The sequence below is a fragment of the Geospiza fortis genome, unplaced genomic scaffold, assembly GCF_000277835.1.
Source record: "Geospiza fortis unplaced genomic scaffold, GeoFor_1.0 scaffold39, whole genome shotgun sequence".
NCBI classification, from domain to species: domain Eukaryota; kingdom Metazoa; phylum Chordata; class Aves; order Passeriformes; family Thraupidae; genus Geospiza; species Geospiza fortis.
In genome coordinates this window covers 135,649-143,531 of record NW_005054660.1, presented here as the reverse complement: position 1 = coordinate 143,531, position 7,883 = coordinate 135,649, and the positions used below count along the sequence as shown (strand labels likewise).

General features: G+C 49.5%; 1 protein-coding gene across 1 annotated transcript in view; it reads left to right on the top strand.

The window, feature by feature from the left end:
• The window catches only part of CEP250 (centrosomal protein 250), a 37,931-nt gene extending 35,215 nt beyond the window's left edge, over window positions 1-2,716 (top strand). The window contains exons 26-29 of the mRNA XM_031064935.1: window positions 69-224; window positions 616-729; window positions 891-941; window positions 1,966-2,716. Coding sequence (XP_030920795.1) covers window positions 69-224; window positions 616-729; window positions 891-941; window positions 1,966-2,256 — 612 coding nt within the window. The 3' untranslated portion in view covers window positions 2,257-2,716. The remainder of the gene's footprint in view (window positions 1-68; window positions 225-615; window positions 730-890; window positions 942-1,965) is intronic.
• Window positions 2,717-7,883: the final 5,167 nt, after the last annotated feature.

The following is a 7,883-nucleotide window of genomic DNA, read 5'->3' as shown; positions in this document are numbered from 1 at the left end:
ATCGATTCTGACACCCTTCTAACCTTTATGTGGCACCAGCTCATGGAATCTCCTTTCTGAATGCCCAGCAGGCTGTTGCTGAAGGGGAGCAGCTGTCATGGCTGTCAGAGAAGAGACTCATGTTGCAGAGCCTGGAATGTCTGCAGCAAGCAGTTGCAAAGCTGGAAGATGAAAAGATGGAGCTCAGGCAACAAAACACTGAACTCAGGAGAACTCTTGAGCAGGTAAATTGGGCTTTCACTGTCTCTGCAGAGCCTCAGGCTCCTCTGTAACTTGGCACCTTAGGCCAGGCAGTGCTTTGGAGACCTCTGCTTGTTCCCTTGCCTCTCCCTGTCCCTGCTGTGGCACACCCCTTTGTTGGTTCTCTCTCTTGTGGCAGCCCATGGCTTTCACAAGGGCACCTTCACTGCGCTGCCTCCCTCCCTGGCCCCGTGTCCCTGCACACACACACTGGCCTCTCTTGCACAGCCTCCAGCGAGAGCTTTTTGCCCCCAGTGTTGTCTGGTGCAGTTCAGGGTCCCAGAGCAGGGATCTCCTTGCCTTGATGTCCAGAGGTCCTTTTGCTCCATGTTTGCTGGCAGGTTTCTGTGACCCTCTCTCCCATCCAATGTGCAGGTGGAACACGAACGGAGGAGACTGAAGAGATGTTTTAGAGGTCGGTTACTCCCAGATGCCTCTGGATTTTCTCTCTCTGAGTCTGACCAGTGCAAGTTGCCCACTTCCAGACAGGTGAGAACAATATTTTCCTTGGTACAAGGAAGCTTTGGTCATACGGAGGAATGATGAGAAATCCCAGTGGCAGCAGCCCTCCAGAGACCTAACAGAAGTCAGATACTGCCTGTGGTTGTGACCAAACAGACTGAAAGAAGATCCTTTCCTTTTCTTCACAGGAGGAGTCTCATGCTCACTGCAGTCAGCGCTTAGCTGAGTTACAGAACCAGGTGAGGAGTAGGAAAACTTTCCTCCAAAGGCTGCTGTGGCTCTACTGATGGGCACAGCTCTGCCTGCTGCTACAGCCTGAGTTGTGTTTGGTCTTTTAGGAAGTGAGTACAGCAGGTGTTGTCAGTTGTGCACCTGTTGGCAACAACCAAACATCCTTTACCTTGGTCTTGTCTCTGACTTGTCTAGATCAGGCAGTGGGGGAGACAGATGGGATGAAATTCAGAACACTGGAAGTCACCTGAAAATATCAGAATCATAGAATCATAAAATGCTTAAGGTTGGAAAAGCCCTGTCAGATAATCTAATCCAACTATTAAGCCAGATTGTTAATCCCAACACTAAACCATGGCCCGAAGTGCCACAGCCACATGTTTTCTGAACACTTCCAGGGACAGTGATTCCACTACTTCCCTGGGCAGTCTGGACCAGGATGTTCTCCTTTGTTGCCTGTTTCCATTTTCCCTTGACTCTGTAACAGTGGAGCTTGCATTTTAGCAGAAATCCAGGGACCTTAGGCAATACCAGAGGTTTATTATTCCACTGGTCTTGGTTGTCCACATTGTGCTCTGCTCCTGTGTGGAATGCTCTGAAGTTGGGGAGAGGGAGAGTTTGCTCTCTGTTCCTCAGCTGCCTGTCCAGCAGCTCAAGTAGAAGAGTCTTCCAGGAGCTCAGGGAAGCAGCAGCCCTCGTGCTGAGGCACAGCCTGTGGAGAAGGGAGTTGGTGGCCCTAATGTGTGCCTTGGAAAGCAGAGTTGGGTTCCTAAATCCCATTGGAAGTCTCTGTAATAGACCTGTGGTGGCTGAGGGATGTACGTGGGAAGGGTTTGGCAGCCTTGAAGTGGACTTGTTGGTGATCTGAGCTCTGTTGTGTCTGGGAGCCTGTTCCTTTCCCCTTGCCCAAGGGCAGAGTGTTGGTGAGGGCTGGAGTTGGAGGCTGTGTCTGCCCCGAGAGCCGGTACCGGGGGGCTGCAGGTGCTCCTGCCAGCGTGGGCTTGTCTGAGCTGGGCCTTGTGCCTCTTTCAGGTGTCCCTGCTGCAGTCACAGCTGGCCCAAGACCGACAGCACTGTCAGAACTACATTGAGAGCTGTGCAAGAACCAGCCAGGAGCTGTCAGACCTTCACCAGGAGCTGTCCTGCTCCTTTGCAGCTGTGCTCAAGGAGCCCAAAGCTGCTGTTCTGGAAGAAGAGACTCGGAAGCTGGATCAGTCTCTGAACCTTAACTCGGCACTGACATCCCTGGGCCATCAGTCTCTGGAGAGACAGCTGGAGCATCCAAGAGCCAGACCTGCCAGAAGCAATGATGACCTGAGGTAACAGCACCTCTGGTCTCCATTTAAATGGAACAATTTCTCCTAAGACAAAGAGCTCATGGATGTGAGAAATGGGGTCAGCTCCTCAGGACAGGGCTACTCCCTGCCTTAACCATCTTTTGGTCTCACATTTGGCTGGTGTCAAACCTCACCTTATGTTGAGGATTAGGATCTACGAAACATTATTTCATGAAGTAGATGATTTCTGTGACAAAAATGTGAATATGTGAGAACAACATCGTAGGTAAGGAGAAGGAATGATGTATGGAGAAGGAAGCCCGAACAAAAAAAATAATCCTTGAACAGTAAGACTTGTGGGTGACATCTGTCTGAGGGCAGCTACTTAAAAGGACACAAAGAGTGCACTACAAAGTAACGTAACAGTTTGCGGTGTTTGCATTTGCAAGCATCTCCTGGGGACAGGTATTTTAATTTTTTTTAATAAAATGTTTTTCAGAAGAAAATTATACTCATTTTCACTGGCACAGTGAGGCTACTGCAAGCTCTTACACAATTTCCCTTCTTGAGGGCAGAGGTGTTCCCTGCAACAAGTAATGAGAGTTTGAGGTGTTATCAAACAAAGGGGTGAAGAGTGCACAGCAGGGATCAAAGTTCATTGAGAAATGGGGCTGCCCTTCCCTTCTCCCTTTTCTTCCCTTTTTCCCTCCAAAGCACTGGTGGCTTTGCCCCAGCAGCAGCCCCAGGGACAGCTCAGCTGCTCTCCACAGGCTGTCAGTGCCCAGCTCCAGCCCTGCCACAGCCTGAGGCCACAGATGTGTGGGGAGGGTGTCCTGGTGAATGGTTAAACTGAAAATCACGGGCAAAGACTCCCTAACTTGTCAAAGTTAGAAAGTGTTATGTTTATTACACCAGCGGGTGGCACCATGGGGATCGTCCCCAAAATGTGTGACTGCGCCACACAAGGACTTTTGCCTTCCATTTATTTCCCAAAATAATACATACACATAACCATAACCCCAGCACCTCTCATCCCTGCTTTGTATTTAAATGAGTTTATTAGTCCTTCACGCCTGGGCAATTCTCATCTTGAATTGGGTCAGTGATCTCAGACTGGGTCAGTGGTCCCAGGGCTGAAGTCAGAAAAGTCTTTGTCAGGTCTCTGGGACTCTCTGGCATGATCCAAGCTCTCTTGCTTCATGATGGATTGACATAGAGTCCAGGTGATGGGCATTGTTCTACTGGTTTCAATAATGGTTCCTATAATGGTTCCCCTGCTCCACTTCCTTCTGCAAATGAGTTCATTGTGGCCGCAGCTCTCTTCACAGAGAGCAGCAGGCACAACTTCCCAAGGATTTTTCCTGAGGAAGGCAGTGAGAACCGCAGAGAAGAAGAGAAAACAATTCTTATCTCTAGTCACTGCTCCTGTTGTTTTTGCACATATGGAATGTGTTATGGAGATTGTTTACCAAAAGTGATTTAGTTAATTGGACACTGGTGAAAGTTGTTTTAAGTGATTAGCCAATCACTCAAAGCTGTGTCCTGGCTGTCTCAGACAGTCACGGGTTTTTCTTTAGTAGTATAGCATAGTCCCCCTTTTTTGTTTAAAAAAAAATAATGAAAGGTAATCTCCAAATGATGGAGGAGACTATTAAAACTACAACTAAAATTAAAAGAACTAAAAGCACAGACCTTAAAATCGACCCCACCCAATCTGAAAGGCCCCATCCTGAGAAAATGTCCCCCAGCCAGTCCGATGTTTCTTTCTTAATGTCATTGACCATGTTTCGCATCTTCTTGATAGCACTTCTCGCGTCCTCGGCCTTTGATGATAAATTGAGGCAGCAGAGGCCCTCGAATTCTTCGCACTGGTGGTTGTAAAGGAGGAACAGAAAGTCGAGGGCCGCCCTATTTTGCAATGTTGCCTTCCTTGTAATTTCCTCGTCTGATAGGAGGTCCGATAATGCGGCTGATGTAAGATTGGCTTGTTTAGCCACCCAACATTCTAGGTGGGCCAATTTGCCTAGAGCCTTGGCTGCGGATACCCAGGGGAAAAACACGGTAATCACAACTCCTTTGGGTTTAGACCAATGAATAATTTCTGAGTCACAGTCTGGGTCAAGATTTCCAAGATCTCTTTTGGAACAGGCTGAATTCAGTGTGACATTTTTTAATATCCAATTATTAATTTGGGTACTGTTGGGGGTAAACAGCGACAGCCATCCGAAAGTGCAAGGGCCTCCAGTAAGGCGAGAGGGGATGCCTGCCCGTGCTCGATCTCCGCAAACCAAAAACACACCACAGGGTAGGGATCCTAATAAATTCGAATGGCAGACCTGACGATATCTGTGGGCCTGCCTGGCTGAAATGGACTCTTGGATTTTCTCCAGTGCTGTCTGTGCCTCCTGGGTAAGTGACCTAGGAGAACTGAGCTTCTCTCCCCCTTTCAATAAATTGAAAAGGGGGGCTAGGTTGTCAGTTGGAATTCCTAGCCAAGGCCTTACCCGATTCAAAGACCCACACAAGTGGTGGACATCTGCCAAGGTCTTAACATTAGTCTTTATAACCAATTTTTGCAGCACAATGGTCCACCTGCTAATATCCAAACCCAGGTACTTCCAGGGTGGCATCCACTGAATTTTGTCCCGCTGAAGCTCGAACCCTGCAGCAATCAATGCATTGATCGTCAGGTCAAGCATGTGAGTAAGTATGTCATCTGTCAGAGCACAAATGAGTATATCGTCCATATAATGGAAAATTACAGCATCTTTCACGGCTTTACGTACTGGGGACAGCAAGGAAGCTATGTACCACTGGCAGATAACAGGGCTGTTTATCATTCCCTGTGGTAAAACATGCCAATAGTAGCGCTTCCTTGGGGCTTCACGGTTGATGGTGGGGACCGTGAAGGTAAAACGTGGGGCGTCGTCAGGGTGTAGGGGAATTTGGAAGAAACAATCTTTTATATCTACAATTGCCAAATTCCAATTTTGGGGGAGCATCGTTGGAGACAGCATCCCTGATTGGAGAGGACCCATGTCCTTAACGACATTATTAATTTGACGGCGATCGTGGAGGAGCCGCCACTTATCTTTGTTGGGTTTTTTGATGACAAAAACTGGGGAGTTCCATTCCGACATGGTTTCTACCAGATTACCCTTAAGTAGCTACTCCTGGATGAGCTCATTGAGCGCCTTCAATTTTTGTTTATTGAGCGGCCACTGTTCTACCCATACTGGTTTATCGGATTTCCAAAGCAGCTTCTGGGTAGGGCACTCTTCAGTGACCGCTGCCCGAAAAACCTGGGGAGCCACTGGGAGGTCAATTCTAGCTCCCCACTGGACAAGAAGGTCTCTCCTCCACAGGGGTTCCATATATTCCAAAATGAATGGGCATATAGACGCCAATTGCCCATTCAGCCCCATAATTTGCACGATACTCTTGGATTGTCTCGCCAATTGCATGCCCCCAACACCTTGAATGCGACCAGCCACATCTTGCAACTCCCAATGTGACGGCCATTCCCAAGAAGGAATGATCGTCACATCTGCCCCTGTGTCCAAAAGCCCTTGGAGAGATTTGTGATCTCCACCCCTTGAAAGGTGGCAGATGATCCGGGGTTTTTCTCGCCCCAAAACCTGGGTCCAGGCTGCCATGTCAGGGATATCTTGCCGAGGTGTGCAAGGCAGCTCTGAACTCCAGGTCAGCTCAGGCACTGGGATGGCCTGAGCTACAACCTGGCCTTTAGGCAGGAAGAGGGGAGGGCGGACACGGTACAGCCCCATAGAAAACTTCCCTGGGTCTGATGTTAAAGAGCCCCAGGACTATATTTACTTCAAGCAGTGTAAACTTTGTGTCTCCAACGACGACATAGTTACATCCGATCTGTCACCAGTTTCCTGGGCACTCAGGCCACACAGTTACCAGATGGAAGTCGGAGTCTCTTAGATGGAGTGGTCAGTCAGCTGCAACCTGAAAGGGACAGTTTTGGAAAGCATGGTTAAAATGGGTCTAGGTTGAATGCAGTCTAGACAAGTCGAGTCCGGTTTAACAAAGTCTGTTTTGGTTGTGGACACAGGCAGGCCTAGTTTAGAATTCTCTCCTCCTTTTGCCTCCCCACAAGATGTTATTAAACCCGCCTCACTTGTATCTTCACGCAAGGGGGGGCTGCGCTCAGAAACTAGTTTTTTTGTTGGGGGTTTCTCCGAGGTCCCTGCCTTTTCCTAAATTCTAAAAGCTGGAGTCTCAGGGGGCAGGCAGGCATCCAGTGTCCCAGCTTCCTGCAGAGATGGCCAGGAGCAGTTCTCCTTTGGGATGGTCCTGGGGTGCGGGGACGCGGTAGACGATCGGCCAAAGGCAGGGCTGGATCTACAGGTTTGACGTCCGTGTTGTCAGCAGAGGCAATCCTTCAAGGTTGCAGTCGAGTTTTGTAGTCGAGGTCTCCCAGTGACAGCCAGACTTTGTGCACATAAACTTCCAGCATGTGTTGCAGAGTAGGAGGAAGGTCCAGGGGTAAACTGAAAATGGCAGCCTTGCAAGCCAGGTTAGCATTTGCAAATGCTACCTCCTTGAGAATCTCCGTCCTGGCCTCCTCACTCTGCACCTGCAAATCAACTGCCTTGCGAAGGCGCTCAACAAAGGATACAAATGATTCATTTGGATGCTGGAAAATTCTAGAATAGGTGACATGAGGTGCTGCTGACCGCAACCTGAAGAAAGCCCTTTCTGCTGCCCTGGCAGTTTCTTTCAATGCCTCCAGGGGAATGGACCTAACTTGGGAATGACCATCCGCCCAATTCCCCATCCTGCACAGATGGTCATTTGAAATGATCTCACCATCAAAATCAACACCAGTGTGGGGATTGTCCCAAAGGGAGGGTAGGATTCCCACCACCTCCTTTTTCCATGCTGCCTCCCGCATGACAAATTCCGTGGGGTTTAACAGACATGAAAAAAGACGCCGCAGGTCAGCGGGGGTGACTTCTGATTCTGTCAGCATGGCCCTCAGGATTTCCCGGAAATACTCACTCTCCTGGGAGAAATCCTTTTGAGCCTTGCACAGCTCTTTGATAACATGGTGGGGGAATAGGGTCCACTGGGCGCCAAAACTGAAGTGGTCCAGCTGGAGAAAGATTGATTGTCCTTCTCGGACATCCCGTCTAGCTATCCAGCACCCCTAGCAGTAGGGGAGCACTATCCCGAACTCCGTGGTTCGGGACAGCACCGAAGGCAAACGCTCTGTGCTATGACAGCAGCGCTACCTTGTGGTAGGACGTGGCTCGGCTTATGGCTACAGTCAGCAGAAATAAGAGAGCGCTCTCCAGCTGTGGTGAATCCAGGTCTATTGAGTCCCACGGGAAACCGACAACCGAAGAGAGAGAGGGAGGGGTTGCAACAGCTTATAAGGAGGGAGGGAAACAGGGGAGGAGTCAGTCCTTGGACGAACAGGGTTCCAGAGGGGAGTGGGATACAAAAGATTGACTTAGGGAGAACACCAATGGGGATAACTTGAGGGTGGGGCCCCAGCCCCTGAGCCAATCACTCGACGCTCCAGCTGGAAGTTTCTAGAGAGTTCTAGAGAGAAGGGTGGGAGCGCCGAGTGACGGACAGGGCAGCGGGGAGGGATTTGAGAAAGAATACATTAATCTCCAAGGCAACTGGGGAGGAGTTGGG